At 50.0% G+C, this 26798-nt stretch overlaps 11 protein-coding genes across 11 annotated transcripts; 7 read left to right on the top strand and 4 right to left on the bottom strand.

Annotated features, from left to right (window-relative positions):
- Positions 1 to 1114: 1114 nt before the first annotated feature.
- Asppvi_009419 (extracellular metalloproteinase) lies at positions 1115 to 3219 on the top strand (the record flags this gene model as incomplete). Its single annotated transcript, XM_043305275.1, has 5 exons — positions 1115 to 1471; positions 1520 to 1914; positions 1966 to 2516; positions 2567 to 2981; positions 3033 to 3219. The coding sequence occupies 5 exons, from the start codon at positions 1115 to 1117 to the stop codon at positions 3217 to 3219; spliced, it is 1905 nt and encodes a 634-aa protein (XP_043161210.1).
- Positions 3220 to 3953: 734 nt separating this feature from the next.
- Positions 3954 to 4688, top strand: Asppvi_009418 (GPI anchored serine-threonine rich family protein; the record flags this gene model as incomplete). The annotated part of the gene is made up of 1 exon (XM_043305274.1): positions 3954 to 4688. The coding sequence occupies one exon, from the start codon at positions 3954 to 3956 to the stop codon at positions 4686 to 4688; it is 735 nt and encodes a 244-aa protein (XP_043161209.1).
- Positions 4689 to 5952: 1264 nt separating this feature from the next.
- Asppvi_009417 (SH3 domain-containing protein) lies at positions 5953 to 6750 on the top strand (the record flags this gene model as incomplete). Its single annotated transcript, XM_043305273.1, has 2 exons — positions 5953 to 6393; positions 6442 to 6750. 2 exons carry the CDS (start codon positions 5953 to 5955, stop codon positions 6748 to 6750), a joined length of 750 nt encoding a protein of 249 aa, XP_043161208.1.
- Positions 6751 to 6914: 164 nt separating this feature from the next.
- On the bottom strand, positions 6915 to 7733 carry Asppvi_009416 (putative alanine--tRNA ligase; the record flags this gene model as incomplete). Its single annotated transcript, XM_043305272.1, has 1 exon — positions 6915 to 7733. One exon carries the CDS (start codon positions 7731 to 7733, stop codon positions 6915 to 6917), a length of 819 nt encoding a protein of 272 aa, XP_043161207.1.
- A 1571-nt stretch (positions 7734 to 9304) lies between these two features.
- On the bottom strand, positions 9305 to 10818 carry Asppvi_009415 (glycoside hydrolase family 30 protein; the record flags this gene model as incomplete). The annotated part of the gene is made up of 2 exons (XM_043305271.1): positions 9305 to 9909; positions 9957 to 10818. 2 exons carry the CDS (start codon positions 10816 to 10818, stop codon positions 9305 to 9307), a joined length of 1467 nt encoding a protein of 488 aa, XP_043161206.1.
- A 1197-nt stretch (positions 10819 to 12015) lies between these two features.
- Positions 12016 to 12936, top strand: Asppvi_009414 (peroxiredoxin; the record flags this gene model as incomplete). Its single annotated transcript, XM_043305270.1, has 3 exons — positions 12016 to 12199; positions 12264 to 12445; positions 12499 to 12936. The coding sequence occupies 3 exons, from the start codon at positions 12016 to 12018 to the stop codon at positions 12934 to 12936; spliced, it is 804 nt and encodes a 267-aa protein (XP_043161205.1).
- A 461-nt stretch (positions 12937 to 13397) lies between these two features.
- On the top strand, positions 13398 to 16181 carry acoC (aconitase family protein; the record flags this gene model as incomplete). The annotated part of the gene is made up of 8 exons (XM_043305269.1): positions 13398 to 13482; positions 13542 to 13951; positions 14002 to 14184; positions 14232 to 14591; positions 14639 to 15179; positions 15241 to 15542; positions 15604 to 15781; positions 15832 to 16181. The coding sequence occupies 8 exons, from the start codon at positions 13398 to 13400 to the stop codon at positions 16179 to 16181; spliced, it is 2409 nt and encodes an 802-aa protein (XP_043161204.1).
- Positions 16182 to 16687: 506 nt separating this feature from the next.
- arsH (putative arsenic resistance protein ArsH) lies at positions 16688 to 17662 on the top strand (the record flags this gene model as incomplete). The annotated part of the gene is made up of 3 exons (XM_043305268.1): positions 16688 to 16962; positions 17023 to 17221; positions 17273 to 17662. The coding sequence occupies 3 exons, from the start codon at positions 16688 to 16690 to the stop codon at positions 17660 to 17662; spliced, it is 864 nt and encodes a 287-aa protein (XP_043161203.1).
- Positions 17663 to 18138: 476 nt separating this feature from the next.
- Positions 18139 to 18787, bottom strand: Asppvi_009411 (uncharacterized protein; the record flags this gene model as incomplete). Its single annotated transcript, XM_043305267.1, has 2 exons — positions 18139 to 18485; positions 18565 to 18787. 2 exons carry the CDS (start codon positions 18785 to 18787, stop codon positions 18139 to 18141), a joined length of 570 nt encoding a protein of 189 aa, XP_043161202.1.
- A 4785-nt stretch (positions 18788 to 23572) lies between these two features.
- Positions 23573 to 24391, top strand: Asppvi_009410 (uncharacterized protein; the record flags this gene model as incomplete). The annotated part of the gene is made up of 1 exon (XM_043305266.1): positions 23573 to 24391. One exon carries the CDS (start codon positions 23573 to 23575, stop codon positions 24389 to 24391), a length of 819 nt encoding a protein of 272 aa, XP_043161201.1.
- Positions 24392 to 26114: 1723 nt separating this feature from the next.
- Positions 26115 to 26549, bottom strand: Asppvi_009409 (uncharacterized protein; the record flags this gene model as incomplete). Its single annotated transcript, XM_043305265.1, has 2 exons — positions 26115 to 26335; positions 26399 to 26549. The coding sequence occupies 2 exons, from the start codon at positions 26547 to 26549 to the stop codon at positions 26115 to 26117; spliced, it is 372 nt and encodes a 123-aa protein (XP_043161200.1).
- Between the last annotated feature and the right edge of the window lie 249 nt (positions 26550 to 26798).

Here is a 26798-nt window from a genome sequence, read left to right as displayed (position 1 = left end):
ACACCATGTGGCAGTCTCCAGCTTTAGGGTAGCCCGCTCCATAGACTGGATGAATTTCTGTTCTTATGAAAGTGAGCAAGAGAGTTATCATGGCCATTAAGCCAAACAGCACATGCTTTTCACAATCGCATAGAAAGCAATATTAATGTTGTTCGTGGGTGCAGAGATATGCCCCGGGGTGGAGCCGGAGGACTCGCCTAACACCCTAGTACCAATCCCATCTTCAGCGGCTCTGCATTTGTGATCATTTAATAATCGAGACACTGTTCGAAACTATGAGTCAGGCCTAGCAGTTTTTTGGTCGGATTTTTTGGTCGGATTTTTTGGTCGGATTCGCATGAGCCAAGAATCCAAGGTGCCAAGAGAATAAGCATCGAAGGGACTCTTCAGTTTGAGCCCGGCTTTATTTCCCTCGTGCCTCGATAAGCAGAAATGCCGGTCACGAGGCACCGGGAGAAGTGTTATCACCGTATTATGACCTGCAGGTAGCGCTGCTAAGAGTCAGCTATGTAACCCAAGGAATTGCCAAGCATTTTCTCGAGTCAGTCCGACGGACTATAAATGCTTTCTCATTGGACGCAACAAGCACAGTCGCGGCAGTTACTTCCCATATTGTACAACCAAGACCAGCTTGTACCAGCGGCAATATAAAAGTCTTGGTGCAGTAGATTCTGCAGGAAAACGACGCGGACATCCGACGGACAGGTCTCTGAAATCCTCGTGAACATTGCGCCCATAGTCCACTTTCCTAATCAACCATGCAGATCGTTATCTTCAGCGAATTCTCACGCGGTCATGCACTCGATTCAGAGCACTGTCCGCAATGCTTACAGATGAGACTTATCTCTGTTAATTTAACTGTCTCGGAGCAGTGATGCGGGGAAACGGACAGTCACCGTCTTGCAATATCCCATGATGTGTATAGCTCCGGACTGAGTCGGGCCAAGATCGGACGGTTCTGCTTGACGATGATGTGATCTGCAGCAGATAGGCGATGAAGAATCAGCAATGCCAGATGCTCTGGTATAAATACTCAGCTGGAGCTCATAGAGCTCTCCCCAGAAGCAACCCACTCTGAATCTGGTATCTTTCTCCTTCAGATCACATCCTCAACATGCGAGGCCTTCTTTTGGCTGGGGCTCTTGCCCTACCTGCTTCTGTCTTTGCCCATCCCACTCATCAGACTCAGGGACTCCAGCGTCGTACTGTGGATCTGAATGCTTTCCGCTTGAAGTCTCTGGCCAAGTATGTCAATGCGACAGAGACCGTCATTGAAGCCCCGTCCTCCTTTGCCCCTTTCCAACAGCAAAGCTATGTGGAGGCAGCGACTCAGCATGTCAAGACGATTGCCCCTGATGCAACTTTCCGCGTCGTCGATGACCATTATGTTGGTGACAATGGTGTCKCCCATGTCCACTTCCGCCAGACAGCCAACGGTCTCGATATCGACAATGCCGATTTCAACGTCAATGTATATATCATGTTAAGCAGTGTTGTCTCTCGCTAACGAGGTGTACAGGTCGGCAAAGACGGAAAGGTCTTTTCTTATGGCAACTCTTTCTACACCGGCCAGATCCCAAGTTCGGCTGCATTGACTAAGCGCGATTTCTCCGACCCGGTGACTGCTCTCAAGGGAACTACAAATACACTGCAGCTCCCCATTACTGTGGAGGGCGCGTCTTCCGAGAGCGCAGGGGAGAAGGAGTCGTACGTTTTCAAAGGGGTCTCTGGGACCGTCTCCGATCCCAAGGCCAAACTCGTATACTTTGTCAAAGATGATGGAAGCCTCACTTTGACATGGAGAGTGGAGACAGACATTGATAGCAACTGGCTCTTGACCTACATCGATGCCAAAAGCGGCCAGGAGATCCACGGTGTGGTGGACTATGTTGCTGAAGCAGACTACCAAGTATAGTGAGTATCGAGTTAATCCCGTTCGAAGAGGCCTTACTGATGTGATTCCAGCGCCTGGGGAATTAATGACCCAACAGAGGGCTCGCGCACGGTCATCAAGGATCCTTGGGACTCCGTCGCGTCGGAGTTTACCTGGATCAGCGATGGCAGCAAAAATTATACGACCTCGCGCGGCAACAACGGGATCGCACAGTCCAACCCCAGCGGTGGATCAAGCTACCTGAACAATTATCGCCCTAGCAGCCCGAGCTTGTCGTTCAACTATCCCTATACCACGAGCTCGTCGCCTCCATCATCCTACATCGATGCATCGATCATCCAGCTCTTCTACACGGCCAATGAGTATCATGATCTGCTTTACATCCTTGGCTTCAACGAGAAGGCCGGTAACTTCGAGTACAACACCAACGGGCAAGGCGGTCGTGGAAACGACTATGTGATCCTGAACGCCCAGGACGGCTCGGGCACCAACAACGCCAACTTTGCCACTCCTCCTGATGGCCAGCCCGGCCGCATGCGCATGTACGTCTGGACCGAGTCGACGCCCTACCGCGACGGTTCCTTTGAGGCCGGAATCGTGATCCACGAGTATACCCACGGTCGTACGTATACCTGGCTTATTTTCGAGAATCTAGGCATTAACTTTTTGCAGTTTCCACCCGTCTCACCGGAGGCCCTGCCAACTCCAACTGCCTGAATGCCCTCGAGTCAGGCGGCATGGGCGAAGGCTGGGGTGATTTCATGGCGACGGCCATTCGCCTCAAGTCCGGTGACACACGCTCGACCGACTACACCATGGGAGAATGGGCTGCGAACCGGCCAGGCGGAATCCGCGCGTACCCGTACTCGACCTCGTTGAGCACCAACCCCCTCACATACACCAGCCTCAACTCGCAGAACGAGGTCCACGCCATCGGCACGGTCTGGGCTACAATGCTGTACGAGGTGATGTGGAATTTGATCGATAAACACGGCAAAAATGATGCGCCGAAGCCTACGCTCCGCAATGGTGTGCCGACAGATGGCAAGTACCTCGCCATGAAATTGGTCATGGATGGAATGGCATTGTAAGTTGCCGAGAATCCTTCGAGAGTTAATCATGTCGCTAATCAGGACAGGCAACCATGCAATCCCAACTTCGTCCAGGCCCGCGATGCTATCCTTGATGCTGATACTGCTCTTACTGGTGGTGAAAACAAGTGCGAGATTTGGAAGGCCTTTGCCAAGCGTGGATTGGGTGCTGGTGCGCAGTACAGCTCGAGGAACCGTGTCGGAAGTACTCAGGTTCCCAGTGGTGTTTGTTAGTAAGGACGGACTAAGCATTAAGGGGTAGTTTAATGAGGACAATGGCAATTCGTCTTGGCGCTGTTACCTTGTATCCGGCAAGTTCCCTCATAATAAGCGGGGGATAAATTGGGTGAATCCAACTGCGCGCCACGACACAATTAACCAATCCTGGACTGCTGGTACCTGTCTAGCTTGTTGGTGATTTGTAGTCGATACCACCTTAACTTCTACTAATAGGAACACAATTCTGGTCAGGAAATGAGCACAAGATTCTGGGCCAATTGAGCCTCCTGATTTGCAGCCAAGAAATTAGCCGAGTTCAGGCCCAGCAAAAGTCTCGAACACGGCCAATGACTGCCCGCACCAAGATTAACAGCAGGCCCAAAGAGGTTACGGCAGGAAGCTGTCTAAGACCATTAGATGATAGTTGATCCATTGCTGCTCAGTCTTTTGATCATGGGTTCGTAGACCCTACCGCGCTACCTTGGTTCATTTCCGGGGATTATTGTAGAGGCTTCGAGCAGTCCCATACTTAACCCTCGTGGTCCCCTTTCCTATCTTCCAACCGTCAAAGCATCAGTCTGTTCCAACTACTAGTCATTCCTTGCTTTGCATTATCACCAGTCACTCTTTTAAATTCCGTTCATATTCAGCCGCGTTTTCTTCTTCTATTTACCATATTTCTTTTTTCCCCATAGTAGATCCTGAAACCCATCTCAGCGAATCAAACCAATAAGAATACGAGGATCAACATGATGCGCTCCGTGATTCCCCTGATTGTTTCGCTTGGCTCGCTGGCTGCAGCCATCAACATTACCAGTCCTGCGGCCAACACCACCTACACAGCCGGGTCCACTGTGACCGTCAAGTGGACCAGCGTCGATACCGATCCCACCAACTTCAGCCTTTATCTCTGGAACTTTGTCTCCTGGCCTCCGACCTATGTTCCACTGGCCCTGGACATCCCAACGGCCGATCTGTCCCACTCCGTCCAGATCCCCTGCGACACCAACCCCGAATGGGGCTACCAGATCAGCGGCATCAACGGCACCAATGTCTACATCATCTACGCCCAGGGTGCCAAGTTCACCGTCTCCGAGCCTGTCGACGGCACCGACTGTGTCGACCCTGCTCCTGAGCCCACGCCGTCCACCTGCCCCAGCGCTGCGGCGTCTACCGTTTATGTCACGGTGAGCCCTACCGGTTCCAGCTCCCGTCTTTTCCATCATTCCTCCCACGTCTCCTCTCCTTCACCCAGCACCACCAGCACTGCAACCTCCAAATATGTGAAGCCCGGAATCGTGCCTAAGACTATTGGTTGGTGTTCAGACTATTCCCACCCTGTGACCTTGGACAAGGTTCCCACCCCGACTGCAGCGCCTATGGTTACTCCCGCCCCTGGCAAAGATACGGGTGCTCATGGTCGTCGTGTCAAGACCATTACTACGACTGTGAGTGTCGAGGCTTGTCCGATCGACGCGATCTGATGGAAGTCTCCGGGGGAGTCTGTTGAACGGTGCAGTCAAACTTGATTTCTTCATACCGATGTATTTGTCCAGTACTAGGTATATTTAGTAGTAAATATTGTAGGAGATATTTTATGTAACAATAGTCGAGGCTATTTCTCGCTCTAGCTAGTTCTAATCTGCGTAGCATATCATCCCCGGCTGGTTAACTCTCGTCCAATTACTCTACGCATGGCCGATACGAGACAATAACGAAAGCCTTTGGTTCTCTCAAAAGGCCCTGGGCTCGGATGTTCTCCGAGCCAGCCAGCTGATAGGCTTAATCCAAGTCGTAAATGTCGAGATCTGCTATGTTGCCAGGTCTCTTTATTTGTGACATATATCAGTGAAGACTTTCGCATGCTGGCAGAAATAAAAGGTGAACTTTGGTACAGCAATATAGGCTTGCTGGTTGTCCTAGTCTTGGTATAAACTTGGTAGAACCAAGGAAATTATAGAAATGACGTTGGCAGGGCTGGATACGAGCCAGTCACCAAGCATTCTTGGACATTCTCTGGATACATCAACTTGGATTCTTGGTAAAGACTTGTGAATAACAAGACAAATAAACACTCACCAAGATATCCACTCGCCCATATCTTCTGCAGACAGCACTAATGGAATCACTCTCGTAGTACCTGCAGGGGCTAAATTTGGCTGTTCTCGCTGATCGACACGAGGCGGACTCTATTTTTGGATACCAAGCTGTGCCCTGGCAGTCCAGGTACAGGAACACGAACGCTAAGCTTCGTATTATGGTGGCAGCCGAGATCAGTCATCCCCACCACCCAAAAAGGGTCAAGCTAGGATATTTGTCGATATATTTCACGAGATGCATACGAGATAGACCCTGATCCTTCCTCCAGGTGGGGCCAAAAGTTTCCCCAGGGGCTCTCATCCTGCGAGCCATTCCTCTCGTATACGGACGCGGGCTGTTTGGAGTAATTTCCGAAGCAGACAGGAGCAATTCTCATTTGCCCTCATCCTTGTTCTATACGAGGATATGGACGATCACCGTGTTCATGCTCGGGTATGGGGACATTACTGGTCTTCGCAGACTCGAGGTTTACATGTTTTAGAAGATCAGGTAAAGGAACATGATTGACCAGGTTCACTATATAAGGGACAATTGCACCCCTCGGTCTGGGTCTTCTCATCAGCATCAAACATCTTCATCCTCAGTCTTCAAAAATCAAGGCAATTGCCCGAATAATCTCATCAAAACCTCTCCAATCCAACCGACAATATGTTGACCCTTCCTCTCGTTGCCCTCTCCTTTGCTGCCACCGTTCCCCTGGTGAGCGCATACCCCATCAATGGCGATGATGTCCACTGCCGCTCTGGCCCCGGCACCAACTATGCCGTGGTAAAGTCCTACCCCAGGGGCCATGATGTCTCCATTGTCTGCCAAGCTCCCGGCACCGACATCAAGGGCGATCAGCTCTGGGACAAGACCTCCGACGGCTGCTACGTCTCCGATTACTATGTGAAGACCGGTTCCTCCAACTATGTCACCAAGCACTGCGATGGCGGCAGCGGTGGTGGCAGCGGCGGCGGCAGCAGCGGCAGTCTCCCCGGTCTCGATGCCACTCAGTCCGCTCACGCCCACAAGATCATCGATGAGGCAAAGAAGGAAGGCCTGGGCCGTCAGGGCTGCCTGGCTGGTATTGCAACTGGCTTGGTCGAGGTGAGTCGATCCTCTACTCCTTGCTTATACTCATACTGATTGAAATAGTCCGACCTCTTGATGTACGCCAACAGCAAGGTCCCCGCGTCCCTCAACTACCCCCATGATAAAGTCGGCCACGACTACGACAGCGTCGGCATCTTCCAGCAGCGTGCTGTCTACTACCCCGACATCGCTGCTGACATGGACGCTGCCCGCTCTGCCGCTCAGTTCTTTGCCAAGATGAAGAACATCAGCGGCTGGAAGACCATGGATGTTGGCAGGCTTTGCCAGAAGGTCCAGGTCTCGGCCTATCCTGATCGCTATGCGGAGCGTGTGCCTGCTGCTGAGAAGATCTGCGCCGCTGGTGGATTGTAACCGCCTTGCTCCATTCTTTTCTCTCGATGCGTCTGCAACAGTGCAGAGTGTTAGAACTAACTTCTACTTTACCTCTTCTACTTTACCATTCTCATCCCGTCTTGTTTAGATCATGTATATTTTATTCTTCTATATTCTGTCTTGTTGATAGCAATTGACTTGAATCAATCAGCTACGGTATAGCTGACCTTGGACTTGCCGGCCTTCCTCGTAATCTTCCTCACCGTAGTTGGACCACATAGATCCGTCGTATCGACATGCGTGCCTCCACAGGGATACACCTCAGCTCCGACGATATTGACAACGCGAAACTTCTCGCCGGGGGCAATGGCCACGGAACCAGGATCGGGCAGTAACCGCTCCAGCCCCCGTCTTCGAAACTCCTCCTCATCCCACCAGTCCACCTCGACGGGCAACTTGGCATCAATAAACTCGTTCACTTTCGCCTGGATCGGATCCTTCCATTTCCCATCAATAGCACCCAGAAACTCACACGCCGCCGCCTCAGGGAAATGCGAAGCCTTGAGTTCGTCGAAACCCTCCACCTCCTTTTCCAAGAGGTGCCTGACCGCCGCACCCACGACGTGGCCTGCCGTGTGCAGACGCGAGTACAGCAGACGCTTGTCCGCGTCTATTGCTTGTTCGACTGTATCTCCCTTGGAGAAGACGGTGGGTTGATTAAACCGACCGAAGTGGAGGACTTGGCCCTCGCGTACTGCGTCCATGCGCACGGCTGCGACCGTGAACGCTACACCCGAGGCGTGAGTCATGGTGCCGTCGTCCGATGGCTGTCCGCCCCCCTGGGGGTGGAAAATGGTCTGCTCTGTGATAACAGCGTAATCTTCATCGGTGCCTTGCTTGAAGAGCTGACGGTTGGATTCTTCCAAGGCTGCGAATGGGTAGATGGCTTTCACGGTGGTTTGGAGATTGTGGAGCTTGGCATTGTGCTGGAAGGCGAGAAAAGTGCGGTCGGTCGGGGTCATGATTAGTTGTAAGCAAGTCTCAGTAGGATTTAAGCTTATGGAATGAGAATTATTATGGTGTATACATTATGAAAGACAGAAGTTGCTTGATTTCTTTTTCTTGCTGTCATCTTCCCTCGGCACTATAATAGTAACGTAATCTCCCAACGGGGAATAGCGTCAACGCTCTGCGCTGCTGTGCTTATTTATTTCCATCTCAAAGAACGATTTTCTGAAGGACAAGAAAGTGAGGATTCGGCCGTGGATCGTTATACGCTTTACCACGGAGTAAAGCAAGTGGTGCTTTTAGCAGTAATTTCAAGACATACGGACATCTGTCCGTACAAATGCCGACCATCAACATTTACGACGACGCGCCCGATGTCGGACTAGTAGTGAAAGAGTGATAGAATCCAAACAAGCAAGACACAGTCTGCATCAAATGATTGCGATAGGCTAGATATATCTCAGTTGTCGCATGGAGCGCAGCATCCGGTACACCCCAAACAAGGTGGAATAGATGCCTGCGCCGGCTGTGGCCCAGGCAGGGGCCGCCAGACGCAAGGACGAGATGGGAATAGGGCCTGGCTGTTTGTAGGTATCCGATCGGACGACGTGCTTGCGCCTTCGGTCTGTGTCTGAGACAGTTGTTGTCATCCTGTTAACCTAGTCCTTGTGAGGTTCACCATCCACAAGTAGCATACCTGGGGTTTGAAGCCTCTGCCTTAGGTTACCAAAGAGAGGTCTTGAAGAACGGTGGACAATTGTTTGATACATGTTCGTGGTAGACTTCAATCCTTGAATCGGGGACACAGAGATCTTGTTAGTTTTGTGACAGAGATGGGATATTTTTCATAAAATCATTGGACACTACGGTATTATGAGAGTCAAAAAGCAACGACAAGAAGACAAAAGTCTCGATAATAAGAGGCCCGGGGGCGACTGGGGACGATCAAGCTGTCATAAGACCCGACATTCTGTGGTGTGGCGAATTTCATCATGACTTCCCCAGATTCGAGAAACGCAAACGAATCCACCTTCCTACCAAGGTACCGATGCTGTCAGATAAACAGACGGCCAGTCAGTGGCTTGTCGAATAACCAATCGTTTTTATGATCCATCAGACTTCGTCGCGGTTGGCTCGATAAGGTTATGGTTAGCGCGTTCAGGTGTATGGACATTTATATATAGATGCATGTCGTCTACGAGCTTCCCGAGACAGTCCTGCACGAGATCCTGAGCATTCAAAACGAGTTCTTCCCAGGATTGACCCGAGTGCCGCGTTGTGGTGTCGATTAGGCTGATTTTAAATTTTGACAAGGCAAGGAGGATGCGGATAGTTTCATGGTAGTGAATGCTATCCTGGTTCATCACCTGTGAGCGACAATTATGGGAGGGTGACTCCGCCGATTGCGGATTGTCTCGCAAAAGAAAACACGCGGTCCCGTATGACTTTATTGGAAGCTATCTCACAACTGGAAGTTGCTGGCATTGGCAAGCTGTGCGGTGCATATGACTAGGGAAATGGTACTAATATCCCCAAGCGCTACTTTTCAATAGGAGACATCTGGCCACCTCGTCATACCTCTTTCTTAAGCAGATGGAAGAACCCAGGTGGTCACAGATTGGCTAGGAACGTTCCCACTCCACTTCTGCCCACTCTGAAGAGTGACAGTCACGTAGACATCATTGCCAAAGGTGTTTTCAATGACCACGGTGCGGGTTCCATCGGGGTTCAACGAAGCCACTGACTGGATACCGCCACTGCCAGAGTATGTGTAGCTGCCACTGCCATTGAGGACAATCGCGCCAGGGGGCATGAACTTGCTGAATTGCGCCATCATGTAGTATGCAGTGTTGAGCGTGTAGCCTCCGTTGTTAATGGTCACCAAACCTTGACATGTGCTGCAGCCGCCAGTGGACAGATGCGGGCCATCCTGGGCGTTGGTTCCCAGAGTCCATGCTGCAACTCCTGAGGCCCAGTTCTGCAGGGGACCCATGGTGAAGTCAGCCGCCTGATGCCATGCGCCAGATGCTGGAGTCCAGCATTCGGTCATGTATTGATTCACTCCAGGGTTTGTGTTGTGGAACTGGCTTAGCACTGTCCAGTCGAGGTTGGTGGCGTAGCAGTGCCAGGCAACCGACTTGACGTACTGACCGGCCTGGTTAAGGACGGTTTGGGGATACGATGGGACATCTATAACAGGTGAGCTTCGTTTGCTGTTATATCAATGGAACACGTACCAGTGTTGTGGTCATAAGCCCAGATTTCTGTATTTAGCCCGGCACTGGCAAGAGCTGGGCCGATATATTTTTGGATCAGCTGTGCCGACTCATAGTCGTAGACGTACATGGTGGGATAACCGGCCGAGCTGTACAGCGGCTCGTTCTGGATGGTAATCGCGTCGACGTGGGCTCCGAGATTCTGATAGGCTTGAATGTACTTGACAAAGTACTGTGCGAATTGACTGGCATACCCCGTACTACCAGTTCCGCCACTGCTCAGGTATCCATCGTTCAAGTTGTTGTTGTTCGTATTGCCATCGATGACTCCATTCAGTTTCATCCATCCTGGCGCACTCCAAGGAGAGCCGAGGATCTTGAGGTTGGGCTGCAGAGACTTCATTTTTGCCAGCAGCTGGGCCATGGCCGTTCCCCGGTCGCCCAGATTGAATCCCGACAGTGACGGATCCGCATTGCCGCCATTGTCATCGTACGTGTAAGCTGGGTCGCCGGACAGATCGGATGCCCCAATGGTGTGTCGCATCAAAGCAAAGTTTGCGCCGGCAGATGTCATCAATTTATTGAGCAGGTCCTGCAACACAGAGGCAGACAAAGTGTTGAACGAGGAGACCGTGGCATCGGTGACAGCAGCACCAAACCCAACAATAGTCTGTTTGTGACCGGACGATGTGTCGTCAACGGTCAATTGCCAGGTTGACTCAGAGCCAGGGGTTCCTGCTCCTTGGACCGGAGCTGCTATGGCAGAGAGCTTGTAGTTGCCGGCCGAGTTGGAACAGTATGCAGACGCAGATCCGGCTCGTTTCTCTGGTGTGGCATGGCTCAGGGCAGTCAAGCCAAGCAGAGCACCGACGGAGATACGCATTGTCAGAGAGAAGTAAGTGCTTATCTTGCTCTGGGTATTTCTTGGTGTCGCCAGAAGGTACTGGTGGAAAGATCTTGGAACAGACAGGCGCAGTCAGGATTTTATACCCACAGGCGGATTCATAGGCCGACATGAATTCGGCACTTGCCTTTGGCCCGAATTAAGCTACAATTCTTCCCCGAGTGCATTATTGGTCAGAACAATTCAGGTGCATCTCTAGGAGCAGCACAAGCATTAACCCGGCGGAGTACGGGGCATGAAGAATACTACCCCCACAGGATGAGGATACCACAGTATCATGGACTAATGCAAGCCTCAAACCTCTCAGAAGAAGCTCGGTGATCAATTTGGTATTGATCTCCGGCCCTTGGTCAATGCCGACATCTTCAGACCCCGGACTTCATCTTGGCTCGACTTTAGCTCTGATACCTCAGACGGACTCTCGACTAACTAGGCAAAGCCTGCCTCTATAAACAAGCAATGCGTCTCCTGTCAGCAGTAAATTTATATCAAAGCGGAATAGAATTAGCCCCATACCCCACCTTTCTTAACCGTGTTCATCTTACGTGAGAATTAAGGATCATGCAGTGGGTATACTTGACAGTGCGGTTTGGTATAGAGTATGGAGTATGGAGAATGTACTTGGATTCGCCTGGAACAGGTTCTGTACATCATTGACTCTTCAAAAGAGAGTATGATTATCATGACTCCATGAGTCCATGGTCCATTGAGAGTTGAGACCCCCTGAATAAGACGTCTCGCTCAGTCATAAGCCTTTTCGGCATGAAACTAGCGCCCCACAGCACGGTACATGAAAACTCCAGTCCCCGCATTTACACCGTCTTTGTCTTCATCAAAGAGACCATTTTCCCGAAAGGGTAATGCGGAGATGACTTCACCCAAATCATCCAATTCTCCATGAGAAGACAAATGGTGTACGGAGTAATAAGGTACCTGCTCCCATATAGGGTTGTTTGTTACGGAGTACACCCAAGGAAGTAGATGGAGAATTGTTGTGCCTCAGGCATTCAAAGCATCAAAGCATTCCCAAGCTGATTTCCCAATATGGTTAGCTCCTGGTTTTGCCGTGCCCCTCCGATGTCGTTGCGTCAATCAACCAGAGTCGTCATCGAATATACACTCGTTTCCGTCCTCAATTGACAGCCAAAAAGCCAGTTGATTCAATCAATCCGTACAATGGCATCCATTCTACCTCGTACGGGCTTGAGAGCCCTTTCTGCGCTCCCCAGAGCCAGCCCTGTCTCGAGAGTGGCTTTCTCCCGCCAGCTTCCGCGCGCCCAGCCGCTCCTGCAGCCCTTCGGTCGCAGATTCCTTGCGACTGTTCCCCAGGAACAGCCTCGCCTGCGTCTTGGTTCTACTGGTAACATAGCCTCTATCGTTCTTCGTGTATAAACGTCCTGCTAATATATATTCTCTGTCTGTAGCTCCCAACTTCAAGGCTCAGACCACCCAAGGCGAAATTGATTTCCACGAGTTCATCGGAGACAGCTGGACCATTCTCTTCTCTCATCCCGCCGACTTCACCCCAGTATGCACGACCGAACTCGGTGCCTTTGCCAAGTTGAAGGGTGAATTTGACAAGAGGGGCGTCAAGATGATCGGACTGGTAGGTACTTCTCTTAAGTGCGGCACGGTAGCATACTCATCGATCATTTATAGAGCGCGGACGATCTCAGCTCTCACGGTGACTGGGTCAAGGATATCAACGAAGTCGCATCGACCACCGTTCAGTTCCCCATCATTGCCGATCCCGAGCGCAAGGTCGCGTTCCTCTATGACATGATTGATCAACGCGACCTTGACAACATCGCCGAGAAGGGCATTCCTTTCACCATCCGGGCGGTTTTCATCATCGACCCGGCCAAGAAGATCCGTCTGACAATGCTGTACCCTGCTACCACCGGCCGTAACTCCGCCGAGGTCCTGCGTGTCATTGATGCTCTGCAGGCGACAGACAAAAAGGGGATTGCCACTCCCATCGACTGGACCGTTGGCGAGGATGTCATTGTCCCGCCATCCGTCTCTACCGAGGATGCTAAGAAGAAGTTTGGCAATGTGCGGGAGATCAAGCCCTACCTGCGCTACACCAAGTTCTAGGTGGCGTCCAATCCAGTAGATTTGTAACAACAATAAAATTTCCATTATAAAGCGTAATATGTCAAAGTAGCCTTGCTGGGAGAACTGCTTAAGCTCTCCCATTTTGGCACCCCAATTTGCTCGCTTCACTGGCACTGAGGATAGGTCACTCTTTCAACACGCGTTGAGACAACAGCTTCGGAACTGTAAATTCAATTGATTGAACCAATGCCTCGTGTCGCTGGCGTTCCGCACTGCTGTGTGCTGTCATCACTAATCACTTATGGCTAGCCAAGTCAAGGCCAACTCCTAGTCTCGCAGGAAGAAATGGCACAACCCGTTTCCGGGCCGCAAGCGGGCTGACAGTCACACAGCAGTTGTCATCTACCGTGAGCCAAATGGCTATAAAGCAGAGTATTTAGCAGGCAACGAGTCTCAGTGGTCTTCGCTGTCTCGATTGTAGCTTGTCTTGCGGATTCAAGATGCCTGAAACCGATAGCAATAGTTCGGTGCAGATATACCGTATTCTTGAGCAAACCAGGCACATACGTCTGGACGATACATCAAGTAAGACGGCTTCGGCTGTTATCCGGGATCGGTGAGAGCAAAGCTGAGAGTTCCAGAAGGCAAGATTGCGTCCGCCATCGGACAACTTTCTCAAATCAGATATGTGATCGAGATCTTGCGAAGCCTGGGCCACGTCCGCGAGTCCTCTGCTCTAGCCGATGTGCTTCGCGTGTGCACCCAACCGCGCGATCTCGGCGGGCTGGGTCTGGAAGATGCCAGCGACTTGACAGCGCAACAAGAATCAGAAGTTCTGTTCCTCGCATCTGCTTGGCTGGAAGCGCTTAATTCGGAGGATAGGTCCAGATCGATGCTTGCTCCACTGCCATCAAGGCCTCCAGGTCGGCGTGGGATGACTCTAAGCGAGAAAATCTTTGCGTTGCACGACGTGGCTCATAGGGGTTGGGTGGCTCCTGGAGATTTGATTCGGGTAGATGTCGATTGGGTGATTGCGTCGGAGGCATCATGGGCCGTGAGGATTACCATAACAATTTCTTCTCCGCCGCTAAAGCATCGCATTAGGGCATGGAGGCTACGTACAATGACCTAGGCAAGCCGGGGATTCATCGCAACGATCGCTTCTGGCTCGCGGGTGATCATGTCGTAGATCCTCGAATCAGACACGTTCCGAAGGTTCGCGCGCTCATTGATGCAAGTGAGAGGGCAAAGCGAGTGTTCAAAATGACCGAGTACCAGGGAATGAACGTTGGTCAAATAACCCTTAACTCCGGGGAGATGCTGACAGGGTTTAGTATACTATTCTCCACACCGAGTTCTACAGGGAACGAGCGCAACCTGGCATGCTGATCATTGGCTCCGACTCACATACGTGCTCCTCTGGCGCATTGGGATGTCTGGCGATTGGACTTGGGGCAGCAGATGTGACTCTCCCCTTGGTAACAGGAGAGACGTGGTTCAAGGTTCCCGAGTCCATCAACATCCGCCTCTTGGGCGTACCTAAGCCTGGAATCGGCGGAAAAGATGTTATCCTATACATCTTGCAGCAGTTGAAGAGGAATACTGTCGCTTCGGATAGGATCGTCGAGTTCACCGGTGCCGGTACGGAGTATTTGTCTGCTGATGCTCGGTTTGCTATTTGCAACATGACAGCGGTACGTCAATGCAGTTTCCAGTCGTTATGCCTTGCTTATTGAAGAAGGAACTCGGTGGTATCACCGGGGTATTTGTGCCTGATCAAATCACGCGCGACTTCGTGGCCAAGAGACACTTACAACGACACAAGAATCTGATCGCGTACTTCCGACCCGACAGCGATGCGCAGTACGCCGCAGAACTCGACATTGACCTTGGAAATGTTCAGTCATTCTTTGCTCGATACCCGAGACCAGATGATGTGGTTCCTGTCTCGGATTACGCAGGAATGAGGTTGGATGGTTGCTTTATTGGAGCTTGCACCACAACCGAGGAGGACCTCATCCTTGCTGCTCTTGTGCTGGAACAAGGTCTGAAGAAAGGCTATCGGCCGGTTAAGCACGGCAAAAGGAAAATGGTGCCAGGTTCATTGCCAATCCTACGCAGACTACGCGAATTATGTCTTACCGACGTCTACGAAGCGGTGGGTTTTGAGATTGGGGTACCAGGCTGCAGCTATTGTGTTGGCATGTCGGCAGATCAGGCAGCTCCAGGAGAAGTCTGGCTCTCATCCCAGAACAGGAATTTTGAGAATCGCATGGGCAAAGGTTCGTATACGTGCCGCTTAACAGCTTTCTTTGGCTGAAGGATGCAATGCAGGGTCAATAGGGCATCTAGGCTCTGCAGCAACCGTCGCTGCATCCTCGTTCGAAATGAAATTGGCCGACCCTCATGACTTGCTTTGTGGGATCAATTGGGAACGATGGACATCCTTGCGTGGGCCTTCTGTACCGACAGCGAACACCGGAGCGGTTTCTTGTCTGACCTACGTTGAGCCGAGCGGCTCTCCTGGTCTCTCTCATCTGAGAGCTGAATCAAGTATTTTCTCCAGATACACGCAAGAATCTCCTTTTCCTAGAACCCTAGGTGGCAAGGTCCAGCTGCTAGGCGATTTTATTGACACAGATGCGGTATGCTCAGATAACTACTCGTATTCTTTTGTTAGGCTACATTTTGCTAATACATCCGTAGCTAGCACCGGCTGAATTCTTGATGGACATGAAGACTAATGAGCAGAGTGGTCTGCATTGCCTGCAATATACCCATCCGGTGTTCCGTCAACGAGCCCAAGAAGGTTTCAACATCGTTGTGGCTGGTCAAGCCTTTGGCTGTGGATCGTCGCGCGAACAGGCCGTCATGGCATTGCTCGGTGCGTGATTCCACTCCCACACATACTTTTGCTAATGCGCATGTCTCAAGGCTGCGGTATCAAATGTGTGATCGCGAAATCTTTTGCCTTTATCTTTCAACGGAATATGCCCAATCTCGGCCTGTTGGGCATTACCATGCCTAATGAGTCGTTCTACGCCGCTGCCAAGGATGGCTCAGAGATATTAATTGACCTCCGTGCGCATGTCATTGACATTGATGGACTGCAGTTTGAATTCCAATTGAGTCAGATGGAACAAGAACTGTTCCGCCATGGTGGCATTACTTCTGCCTTTCGAAGATTCGGGAACAGACTATTCGAGGAGCTCACAGCGTCAAAGAATGTTGGGACGAGTCACAAGGAGAAAGATTGCCCCTCACTCAGCCCGCTACAATGGTAACGATTCCCCTTGGTCTTGAACCATCTCGTTCATTTGACCTGTCTACAGCCCTAGAAGCAGCTAAGGTAGTGGTATTGGCACCTGATAGTATCACATTTCTTTCCTTTCTCTATTATCGACAGGTAGCATTCAAGAGGAGCCACCCAATGCACTTGACAATATTTATGATATGACTTCCTTGAGCTTCCCTTGCCGATTTAGGTATTGTTCTGCACGCTCTGTGGGTCATCCTAGTGACATGTTTGAGTTTTGTTTGGGTATCGGATCGGCCCAGCCAATCAACGGTCGTTGATGACATCCTCAGCAGAAACTCTATACATCTGATAAGGATTTCCAGAGTATAACGCTGGCATTATTTGACAAAGGTTCATGGATCAATAAGTTTTCGTTGTTAAGTCTCTTTTCTAGTATCATTAATCCATATGTGGTCAATAAATCGCTTGACCCCGAGAGTCATCACAATAGCCACTCCGACGCTTGCCCCATCCTCTCTCATCAGCATTAGAATGACACATTCCAGCACAGTGGCGCTACATGAGGTCAAACATGAACATATACAGACACCCCGACCCTGTTTCAGGACACTAGCCATACTGGAAAGTGAAGATGATCGGAGAATTCGTGAGAAATATCGTCCCTTTCTTCTGAATCCCCAGCAAGCGGCCGAGGATTGGACCAATCGCTTGGAACTCGACACCGTGCTGGACATGGCTGCGGAGGACCTCAAGACGACTCAGAAACGTATCAAGGTTTTAGTTTTGTACGGATCTCTGCGACAGAGGTATGGATCTGTTAACACGGAGTAATCGTCTCAAGCATCCGAGGCTGACACTATCCGCAGATCGTACTCGAAGCTTGTGGCCTTTGAAGCCAGTCGAATCCTCTTCCGACTCGGCTGTGACGTCCGAGTCTTTAATCCAGAGGGCCTACCGGTCAAGGACGACGTCCAGCATACGCACCCCAAGGTCCAAGAGCTGCGCGAACTGAGCGCATGGAGCGACGGTCATCTCTGGGTGACCCCCGAGCAACATGGCAACCTGGTAAGCTCTTCATCACAAAGCGTCTTCCAGAGCACTACTGATTCCTGCCAGACTGCCGTCTTCAAAAACCAGATCGACTGGATTCCCTTGTCCACCGGCAGCGTTCGACCCACTCAAGGCCGCACCCTGGCCATCGCCCAAGTATGCGGAGGGTCCCAATCGTTCAACGCCGTCAACTCGCTTCGGATCCTGGGACGATGGATGCGCATGTTTGTGATCCCAAACCAGAGCTCAATACCGAAGGCATACACGCATTTCCCGGATGCCGGTCAACCGGGAGACTATCATCTCATGCCCAGCGGAAACCGGGATCGCTTGGTCGATTGCATGGAAGAGTTCGTCAAGTACACTATCTTGATGCGGCCTCACTTTGATCTTTTTGCGGACCGATATAGTGAACGCGAGGAAAGGCGACTGAAACAAGCGGCGCAGGCGGCCTAAAGCCGGGCTGGTTGCCATGTAGGTGGACGAAGGTACAGCCGCGCTGAACATGTAAATAGGCATAAGTCGACATAGACCTTGGACTCATTGTCCTCGACATCACCAGGGAATATGCCCGAGCGGCAGCAAAGGGGCTGACTATCGAGAAGTCTCCACACTTATTCACCCCAACGGCTGCCGCAGGGTGCTCCGACGTCAGCGAGAGATATCATGAGCGGTGTCAGAAAGAACATGACCAGCAGGATGGAGACGTAAGTCCGCAATGCCGTCACAAACACTGCCTATCACCTTCATCCGGCGCCTCAGACCCTATGCTCGTCGGACACTGCCCTACGGAAGCAAAAACCTGAAAGTAACAAACTTAACAAATGATAGAACATAAATTAATAAGATCAAGTACTGGTATCTCTTGCAAACATGAATAGACAAATCAAAGATAGTCATCAATCGTCAATGTCGATCGCGCATTCCTGCAACTACGATCGCTGTTCTTCGCTGGACGAGCCTTTGAACCAGTTTCCAGCACTCTGAAATCCTCCAGAAATGGAATTTCCCACCGTCTGTGCTCCAGATGTGACACTCTGGCCAGCACCCTTGGCCCTGTCCACCACGGGATCAGTGACGCCGCCGAGCGGACCGCCATATGAGCCATTCTCGTCCTTGCCATTTCTCTCGGCGCGATTGATCCCTTCTTTAGAGACCATGTTACCGACGGGAGCAAGGAATCCGTTCTCACCGAGCTGGTTGCCGACCAGATTGTGGACGTCGTCTTGCACTTGGTCGACCTGTTTAATGCCGGTGACTTTGGACTTGGAAAGGGTATCTAGTCGATTCATGTATAAGTCTCATATGCTCAAGGACATAATGATCAAATACAGGTAGAGAAAGGGACATTTTCTTACCTTTTGTGACATATGAAGCCTTGTTGTCGCCCTTTCCGAACCATTTCAGGTACTGCTCCTCAAGCCACGGCATCCATTTCTCATATTGGTCATTGTATGCCTCTTTCACCCATTCGCTGAAAGTCTGGTTTTTCTTCTGATCCTCGGTGAGGTTGTCATAAAAGTGTCGCTTTTGCTCGTCCGTGTGGGTCTCACCACCGGTCTTTTGGTTAGAGTTGTCCATGTTGGTGCTGTAATTCAACAGAAATATGGGCTTCTGATCAGTGCAGAGAGGGACGAAACGAGGAAGTTTGTTCCGGAAAATAGATATTATCGTAAGAACACAATCGCGATAGCCTTCTATATAACGCTGGTTTGGGTATGGCTGTCAGCCACATGGTGATCCGACACCATGACGTGTGTGGATCCCCATAAGGATCAATCACTGCTCGACCCTTGCTGTATTGGGTACTGACAAGGTCAAAGCTATTTTCCTTAGCGTCAAGGATGACATCTTGTTGGATATCCAGGATTAGCACTTTCAGGACATTTGATGATGCCAGGCGGGCCCTGACGTCATTGCGCCCCGTCTGTTGAATGTCATTGAAATGACCTCCCTTTATGATATGATATTGATATACACCAGGGCGGGCTTTCCAATCAAGTTGATCAGTTTATATTAAAGTGGTCCATGTTGATGTCATGTCGTGCTTGGCATTTACATAGTTGAATAATGCAGATGCAAGCGTGATCTTCAATAGTCTAGAGGGGTACTTATAACATTACTAACCCGCCTAATATTTCGTCTGGAATTTGGAAGAGCTGTCATCTTGAGTATGATCTCGTCATTTCTTCTAATAGAGAATAATTTACTATCATTTACTTTGTAATTCATGAAGAAATCCTGCTAATTACTGTGTAGGTTTTATATGCAACCTATGCTGTGCTGCAAACACTTATTAGTGTCATGGCTTTACTAAAACCATAGGACTGCCTCTTCTTGCAGGAACTCTCACTGGGTAAGCCATTGCAATCCAAGGTTAGTGGACGATCACCCGCTCACAGTCACAGATATCATTCCCCCTTACTTGGCCTTGACCAGGCTTTCCTGAGACCCCAAGCAAAACAGACTGGGAGCAGTTCCTGCAGACGTGCAACAATGTCCAGACTTTGCAGCCGGCCGCTTTCCTTTGGGTTCCACCTCTGGTGTACATGGACTCAAAAGGATCCGCATGCGGCCTTGGCCCTGGGAGTTGGTTTGGACCATCTGCTTGGAGTTGGATATGCCTTCCTACTTATTGGGTTCACGAAATCCTAGCCTTTGAGGCAGGTGCCATACACAAGGTTTCATAGCTGGGGGTACTACTATTATTATTATGTTCTTCAGGTTACCATGGCAATAGACTGCATGGAGCCCGTAGCTAGTGCTCCCTATTCTACTTTATTGTATGCTGATCATGACAGAAACAAGCCCATCCTCACCAGTCCAACTGATGTTTAGTTCAACATTATGCCTTTGGCAATCAATAGAAAGATATTTGTCTTTTTTTCCTTAAACTATACTGAAGCTGGTTAGCGCTTGTTGAAGTGCCTTTCAATCATAATCATTCTTTAAGCACTGACAATACAACTCACAGAATTGTGAGATATTTTTATCTCCTTTTACTGAACTCCTTTCGATTCAACCTCTGCACTTGATACAGCAATGAATACATTGTCATCATCAGCCCTTCGGTTGTTGCTCCCATATAATTTATGTTCCAAAATTTGTTCTTCTGTCCTTCATAAGCTGCGCATGCCACTGCTTCATCACTACCAACCCCACTGCGCGTTGACTATCACCGCGTTTAACTCAATGGCGACCAATGACAACTTTACCCCCTGTGTCCTGTACGAGCCTCTTGAGGGAGTCACTTGAGAACTATCGACCGGGGGGCTATTACCCCATTAAAATTGGAGATCACTTCCGCGGTCGATATCGAGTTGTTCATAAGCTTGGACATGGCTCCTATTCAACTACGTGGCTGGCCCGTGATGAACAAGCCAGTAAATACGTTGCGATGAAAGTCTGCACGGCAGACTCGAACCCAAAGGAAGTGGATATTCTATCTACTCTCACTCGTCCTCATTCTTCTCCGATCAACAGTCCAGGAAAGACAATGATCCCTTCGATTCTAGATAGGTTCACCATTCACGGCCAAAATGGCCATCATGCTTGCTACGTCACCGCGCCGGCAAGGGCTAGCCTCTGAGGGGTGAAAGATGGTTCGTGGATCCGCTTATTCCAGCTAGATGTAGCCCGGTCATTGGCTGCGCAACTCGTTCTCGTTGTGGATTATGTACATGCCCAAGGAATCATCCATGGAGACCTCCACCTAGGCAACATCCTTCTCAAAGTTCCGCACAATTTTGATCAGCTCTCAGTCGAACAATTATATGAGAAATATGGAGAACCGGAGCTAGACCAAGTTGTTCATCTAGATGGCAATCCACTTCCTCCTGGTGTTCCATCCCATGGCATTGCGCCCATATGGCTGGGTGAAGCAAGTGAGGAAATCACACTTGCAGAAGCCAGGATCTTGCTTACAGATTTTGGTGAAGCCTTCTCATACCCAAAAGAACTAAAATATGAATCTCGCACTCCCCTTGTTATCCGTCCCCCGAGGCTCGGTTGGAACCAAATAAACCTCTGTCTTTTTCATCAGACATCTGGTCTCTCGCCTGTACCATATGGACTATCATCGCTCAACGGCCATTGTTTGAAGGATTTCTTGCGACGGAGGATGACATGACCTGTGAGCATGTCGATACTCTTGGTACTTTGCCACCTGAATGGTGGAACACGTGGGAGGCGCGACGACATAAATTTGCAGAGGATGGTACGCCACTGAATCGTAACCCTTTCCGATCCTGGGGCGATCGGTTTGAGGATAGCGTAAACCCAGGCAAGATAGCGGGATGCCGTTATTTGACGCAAGGGGGAGGGACGCTATCTTTGACATGCTACGGCCGATGCTCTCATTCAGACCCGAGGATCGTCCTACTACCAAGCAAGTTCTTGAGTCAGAATGGATGGTAAAATGGGCTCTGCCTGAATATGGCAAGATTCAAAATTGTGTATGAGTTATTCTACTGTGGGACTGTATGTATCATTTTTATAGCCCCTGAGGCAGCACTCCGGAATCTCTTGCAAACTTCAGGATGCTTGACGATTTGAAGTGTATGCTCGAGATTGTATCGAGAAATACCCAGAGCCGCAAATGGTGCTGAGAAGTCTACCAAGTCCGGACGCCACCCTCTATGGGTAGCCTTCCCTGATGACCTGTAACTGTTAGCGAAGTCATCGCCGGCACTGGTGCGGAAGTCATTTCTCAAGTCATTGCGTCTTTTCATGAAGTGCCGCGGGTCCAGAACTGCTCACTGTATGTGCTACCTTACCATTGACTCCAAAGCCGGTTCCTTACGTCCGGCGCATGTCACACTGGAGACATGTCTTCAACCGAACCCGGAGGGCACATTTGCGCAAGCGCAGGTATGTATATGGCATCCTGTGTGAGATACTTTTTTGTTTGAGGAACTAAAAGCGGGACCATGTGAACAGCTTTACCCTGCAGGTGCTCTAGAAATACAGACTGAGTATGCTACTGGGTTAAAAGCCTTTAATACTTTGTAGAGTGGCTTGATAATGAAGAAGCAAAAAAAGGCGCAGGAGGAAAGTATTCCAAATACAACAGTTGACACAGAACGTCTGAAGGTAAACAGCTCTCCATGAGTAAAACAAGAGAAAATAACAAGAAGAAAGAAGAAAGAAGAAAAAGAGACAAAGGAAAAGAGTAAAAAAATTATCCTTATGCGTTCAAAATAGAGTTGCGTAACCAAACCCCTAAAATTGAATCCAACCCTCACTGAACTTGTAGTGGTTCAGGTTCGGTACCTAGTCTAGGGAATTACTAGAATCTAGCCTATGTAAATATGAAATATCAATTCAAAATATCTAGTGGTTGGTGAGATACAAGGGAATAATCATCTCTATTAGGGGTTAGTATAAAAGTGGTGGTGGTTTGCGCCACTGTCAGACTGCTAGCCCTTTGCTGCTGACAAAGTCCACTTGCATGTCGATCAGAACTTTGTTTCGTTGGAGATCAAGATCTCAGACTTCAAGGGCTAACCAAGCGTTGACTAAATTTGGTGTTCATGAGAGGCGGTCCAGACGACCGCGAGGCCACTGACTGCTCGTTCCCAGCACACGGTCCTCCCAAGAACAGCAGGGTTCTCATTGGCGTCGATTTAAGCACCAGGGAAGAAAGAAAAATAATTACGTCTACAGGCCCTTTGTTATCTTGTTGATGATCATAACCCTTCAAATGACCCAAAATCCAGGCTGTTCGAGATTGAATGGGAGATTTATTGACTCGGGACATCTGCTACCCTATGGGGCCATCTCAGAAGACCTGTTTGCTCTTTCACAAGCCAGTATTGAGCCGCAAGACCAGAATTTTATCTGACAACTTCCGAGAGTACCGATTGGGTGGATGGATACGAGGAAGCCTCGCCGTGTCAGCCTAGTTAAGAGGCGCAGTGACAGCTACTGAGCTTTTTTATGAGCTTCGTGCTGTTGCTGCTCTATCATTGATCACTCTTTGCCAAAATATACAGGGGTGCTCCACCATTACGAGTGCAATAGATCCTGCGGCCTTTACGCCAATCGCTTTGCGAAATGCAACATTTCGAGATATAAATACCCCTGAATACGAACAGCGGAAATTACTGACATGTCTGCCAAGACAGTATTATTGCCTCTTTACGGTGTATTCTGCGGCAAGTTTCGTATTCATCAACTAATAGAATCAAAATGCCGTATAGCTCATCCATCGAGCTCTCTATGCCCACAGCTTCACCACTTATATTTATCGGGAGAGCAATTATCGCCGTATATAAGACTTCGTCCGGAACCCATCATGGGAGGAGCAGAACATCACTCCCTTCGCTCATCTTCACTACCACTTCTTTCATTTAAACCTTGCTCATAATGAGATTCCTTCCTTGGGCTGCTGCCATTCTCTCAGCTGTGTGCGTTCAGGCAAATGAGTGGCACGCCTACTACCGGCTGACCTCCGATGCATACCAAGCCAAGTTCAATGACCTTGTGGGCCAAGGCTACCGCCTGAATTCCGTCAGCGGTTACGAACGCAACGGCCAGCCTAATTTTGCCGTTGTCTTTGAGAAAAAGTCTTCGGCGGCCTGGATATCACACCATGGCATGACTTCTGCCGACTACCAAAAGAAATTCGACGACTATCTCAGCCAGGGATACCGTGTTGTCCAGGTTAATGGCTACACTGTCGGCAAAGACGCGTACTATGCTGCCATTTGGGACAAGTCACCCTCCGCCGGCTGGGTCACTCGTCATGGAATGACGGTCGAATCGATGCAGAAATATTTCGACGAGTACCTGAAACAGGGTTACAAGCTCACTCATATCAGCGGCTACGAGCTCAAGGGCGAGGAGCGCTTTGCTGCGATCTGGGAGAAGAAGAACGACAACATCGCCTGGCTCTCCTATGCCAACATGACCTCTGCCGAATACCAGTCGCGCTTTGACAAATATGTCAAGGACGGATACCGCCTAATCGACGTCGATGGATATCAGGTAGACGACCACGTGTACTATGCGGCCATCTGGGACAAGTCGGCCTCTGGTGCCTGGGTCGCCAGGCACGGATTGGATTCACCAAGCTTCCAGGCGGAGTTTGACAAGAATAAGAAGGCGGGCTATGTTCTTCGCGCCTTCAGTGGGTACAATTCTGGAAAGGAGGATCGCTATGCTGGTCTTTGGATAAAGCCATAGATTGAATTTTGTATTATTAAACGGATCTCTGATATCAGGCCGATAGCAATTGCAGACTTGTACCATAAGTTAAACCGTTAACAGTGCAATCATCACTACCCCAGGATATGTACTCAAAAATAAAACAAAGTGATGGGTTGGAAAGGTTTTCATCCTTACGCCAGTACCTACCATTGTCCTTGATTCTTCTCTCTGCATATGCCAGGTATCCGATAGTCACCTTTCCCTTACAAAGTTAAGCAGGGCAAATATCGTTGGTTCCAGTAAATTAACCATTCTGGTTTTTCTGGACAAATGGGGCCAACCAGCCATAAACTCGACGTTTGGAGTGCGGCAATCTATGTCCACTGGTCATTCACCGGCAACTGGACTCCATCACACCTTGGATGATGAATGAACGTAAAATTACAGCTGATGAACTGTGCGAATTTGAATATTAAAAATATAAACTCGGTTCTTGTTCATTTATTGTTTCAGTATCATATCTTAATTTTGATTCCAATGCCCTGCAGTCCGAAGGAACAAACTCTATCAAGAGAAAACTAATACAAACCCGTAAACGATAGATACATTGACCAAATCCTTCGTCCTCCTATATGACCCTCCATTTCCTCTCTTACCATCCATCACTATCTCTTGCCGTCTCTTACTTCCCGAAACTGTTCACACCCCCGGATGCACACGCGGAAAAGGCCAACCCTGCACCGCAGTAGGCATTTGCGTCAAATACCGAGTCTTTCCCAAACTTGATATAACCGTTCCAGGTACCCCCATGATCAAGCCTCAGGCACTGTGTACCGCAAACCTTGTCCTCGACAACTGCTAGATAATGGTATATAGCCCCGGCAATCGTCTTTTGCAGGGCGGTAGTATCACAGTTCCGACCTGAACCGTAGTATTCATACTGAATATCATTGAAACTACCGCGCACGGTGCAACAGTTGTGCATGTCTGTCTGGGATTTGGCCCTGGATGCAATTGCGAAAGAAATGGAGTATGAGACACCGATGATAGTAAAGCAACTGGCCGCCGCACTCAGAATTCGTTCGCACACCTCGACCGGGGTACGAGCGGTCAATGAGGTGGTGTCATTCGAGGTTGGGATAGGAACTCGGGAACGTTCTCATCGAGAGACAGCGAGAACCACCGATCAGGCAGCGGCTGGCCATCGATAGCAGAAGGTGATGTAACAACCAGTGCAGGCGTAAGACAAGAAAATATACTTAAAGTCAAGCTCAACACCTTTAGAGTATGCATAGTAGAAGCAGAGGCTGGTGATAAAGATACTGAAAGAACCGAGACGAGCTATAGTGCGATTCGAAGGGATAAGATCCATGAGACGAGTTCCTGTATTATGGTTTTCTCGAATCTCTGGCGGAGGGTAAGTCATGGCAGTGAAAGTGGATGGAAGGTGTCTTTATATAACACGGAGAAGAGGCGAGCAGTTGAACTGTCTCGAGAGACTCGCGATACTTTTTGTAAATCAAGTCGGATTCGCACCGAAGCCAGCTAGACGCTAATTGATGTATTCTGAGACATCAGGATGGAACTCGTCGGAGACGTCAGTTCAATTCGCTCCTGCGGCCATTAGCAGCCTTTGTCCCACTAGGGAATGGTAGGCAGTGATTAATCACGGCGTACGGCCGTTAAATAATGACACACAAAAACACACACGCGTGTATATTCGTAACATTATTATTATTATTATTATTATTAATCTCAGTCACGTATCTGTCAACCCCACCATGTGTTGTTCGGCTGCACCCGATACGACGACCTTCCGCGCGGCATGGACGGAAGGGACCCCCCGGAACCTAACAGAGGCCTTGACGGAGAGACAGTACATTCGGTGGGCAGCGCGGCTCATGCTGAGCACCGGCCGGCTGACGTATCTGGCGGAGGCCACCCAGCCGGCATGGCTCGAGCCGAGCACCCCCAGCAGCGCTAGGCTGTTGACAGCCCCAGCAGGCGATGGCTGACAGACCGCTATCACATATTACCGCATACTACTAGTCACTCCCGTCGGTACGGCGCTGCTATCCTTGGCCCCGACCTGTGCACCTGCGCGGCATCGGGATGCCGGACCGGGAGACCCCAGACCGGCACCATTCGGTAGTGACGCCCTCGAAACCCTCGCAGGCTTGGGAATCTGCGGCATTTCGAACGAGTTCGCGGCTATCTAGGGGTGGAAAGGGGCTTATACAGGCACCTAGGCAGGCATGAGGGCATCTAAGGGAGGAGCAAGGTAGCAGCACTCACCAATTTCGGCCCCGGCCGAAACAGGTCCATGAGGGAATCTACGAGGGAGTCTACGGGGTTCAGCCTAGCCTAGGTGCTGAAGAGATATATATTTCCATGTGTGCTGGCGGCGTCAGTCTGCAAAGACGGCCGTCAGTCAGATAGTCGC

This window comes from Aspergillus pseudoviridinutans, assembly GCF_018340605.1.
Source record: "Aspergillus pseudoviridinutans IFM 55266 DNA, scaffold_7, whole genome shotgun sequence".
Lineage (NCBI taxonomy): Eukaryota > Fungi > Ascomycota > Eurotiomycetes > Eurotiales > Aspergillaceae > Aspergillus > Aspergillus pseudoviridinutans.
This window is presented reverse-complemented; position numbering and strand designations above follow the sequence as displayed.